Raw genomic sequence first — 2,500 nt, forward strand, 5'->3', positions numbered from 1 at the left:
CTGTCTGATTAAAACATTTCTTTGATAAAGGTGATTAGACCTAGAGTTATTCTCTTTAAACCAGAGGGAGCGTTCAGGTCTACCTGGCAACCCTTCTCTCTAGACTAGTTCAAACAGTGTGTGGGTCTGCAGGATGTCAGACTTCTCTTTGTGTACTGGCAACCTGCTGCTTGAGCTGACTCAGGGCCCTGTAGCCATGGCAATGCACAGCAAACCACGGCAACACACGGCACGCCAAGCAGACCGATGCTGCGGTGCAGCAGGGTGGCAGGAGGGAGGTGGAGTGAGTGCGTTTCTATGGGAAATGGTTGCCTAGCAACCTAAACAGGAAGTGAAAAGTACCAGGAGAGGAAGGGTCAGGTTCCAACCCGCCCCACCCGGCAACAGAAATGTGTGAGGAGTGACTGGTATGCTGTGGTTATAATTCTACTTTGAATAAATTACTGTTAAAGCATTATTTCACAATCAATTCTCAATATATATTTAATTATTACTGTATAAATATAGTAAATCACAACTAAAGCAGAAAAGTGAGATCGACTGCTTAGTGTTTGTGACGATTGAATGTAGTGTCCAGGAAACTGGAATTCTCATGCTGGACAGAGGGCTTTTGAGTTGTAAGTAAACTCTGACCTACAGTTAGAGTTGAACTACAGTTTGAGTTGACCTACAGTTAGAGTTGAACTACAATTTGAGTTGAACTACAGTTAGAGTTGAACTACAGTTAGAGTTGACCTACAGTTAGAGTTGAACTACAGTTTGAGTTGAACTACAGTTAGAGTTGAACTACAATTTGAGTTGAACCTACAGTTAGAGTTTACATTTGAACCTGAAGTTTCTCATCTCTAGTTCACGTCCTAACCCTGCTCTCTGACCGCCTGCAGGCCTCTTCGCTACACCTGTAACCCACACCATTGCACTGCGGGTGACGACCGTGGCTCCGATGCACACTGACCTCTGGATTGACGTTCCAGCCTCTCATCAACAGGGCAGAGAGAGGTTTGGGGATGGAGTATCCGATCGGCGGGCGGATGTGGTGGTAGGCCATATCAGCAGCTGCAGCCGCTGGGTGGAGAGAGAGAGAGCTACAGCGACTCCAACCTTAGAGCTCTGTTTCCTGAGGTCAGGACGCTGCTCACGCTTGCTGAATGCTGTACGTGGCAAAACTAGAACATCTACACGTAGACAAAAACACTTTCACTGCTTTTTTTCCCTCTGCTTTTCAGAAATTTGCAATTGAGGGTTTGTAGATTTTTCCAACCAACCTTCATCATTTACAAGGCTTTACCTCAACCTTTCTCTACAACCTAATCACATCATCCTAATTACGCTGTCACTGTATCCCAACATAACTCTTACAGTATCTGAGAACTGAGAACTAACCAGAATTCCACAGATTTGTTAGCAATCTGAGCGTCTACAGACTCTGGGATCCGACCTGAGCATTGCGTGGCCTACATTCTCTACAGCTAGGCATGGACTATTTTTTTCACTTAGGATAATGTTTTTTGTCTGCTAAAGGAAGGCGGGTGGATGTAAGCGTGGGTGGAGAGTGGGTGGAGTGGAGCAGTACCAGGCTTGAGGTGAGCGAATGGGATCTCTCCTGTCAGCAGTTCCCAGAGGCACAGCGCGTAGCTGAACATGTCAGCCTTCACCGTGTACCGCGTGCACTGGGTAAAAACCTCAGGTGCCATCCACCGCAGGTTCTGTGGCACAAAAACACCCCGTGATGCAGAAAGGTACAGTCTCCAGAACAGAGCATCAAACTACCTCCATAAAACAAACCAAATCATCTCCATAACAGATAACAAAATCATCTCCATAATACAAATCTGTCTCCATGACAGATAAGAAACTCACCTCTGTAACAGAAATGAAGGTCTAATCATGTCGGAATAACTTATTCATAGCATACATAGTATATCATATTACTCATACATAGTATATCATTTAACCCATAACATTATGTCACCAAACGTAATATAGCATACACACACAACCAGGGAGATGGACACACATTTAATAAACACACACACACCCAGGGAGATGGACACACATTTAATAAACACACACACACAACCAGGGAGATGGACACACTTTTAATAAACACACACACACCCAGGGAGATGGACACACATTTAATAAACACACACACACCCAGGGAGATGGACACACATTTAATAAACACACACACACCCAGGGAGATGGACACACATTTAATAAACACACACACACCCAGGGAGATGGACGCACACTTAACAAACACACACACCCAGGGAGATGGACACACACTCAACAAACACACACACCCAGGGAGATGGACGCACACTCAACAAACACACACACCCAGGGAGATGGACACACACTCAACAAACACACACACCCAGGGAGATGGACGCACACTTAACAAACACACACACCCAGGGAGATGGACGCACACTTAACAAACACAACACACCCAGGGAGATGGATGCACACTCAACAAACACACACACCCAGG

The 2,500-nt window shown here is 45.4% G+C and overlaps 1 protein-coding gene across 3 annotated transcripts in view; it reads right to left on the reverse strand.

Annotated features, from left to right (window-relative positions):
- Positions 1 to 2,500, reverse strand: part of tnni3k (TNNI3 interacting kinase) — a 32,191-nt gene that overhangs the window by 17,931 nt on the left and 11,760 nt on the right. For all 3 annotated transcript variants that reach the window (XM_035521933.1, XM_027025257.2, XM_035521934.1), the window contains 2 exons: positions 1,574 to 1,706; positions 956 to 1,065 (listed from right to left, as the gene is read on the reverse strand). In XM_035521933.1, coding sequence (XP_035377826.1) covers positions 956 to 1,065; positions 1,574 to 1,706 — 243 coding nt within the window. The remainder of the gene's footprint in view (positions 1 to 955; positions 1,066 to 1,573; positions 1,707 to 2,500) is intronic.

This window comes from Electrophorus electricus, chromosome 23, assembly GCF_013358815.1.
Source record: "Electrophorus electricus isolate fEleEle1 chromosome 23, fEleEle1.pri, whole genome shotgun sequence".
NCBI classification, from domain to species: Eukaryota; Metazoa; Chordata; class Actinopteri; order Gymnotiformes; family Gymnotidae; genus Electrophorus; species Electrophorus electricus.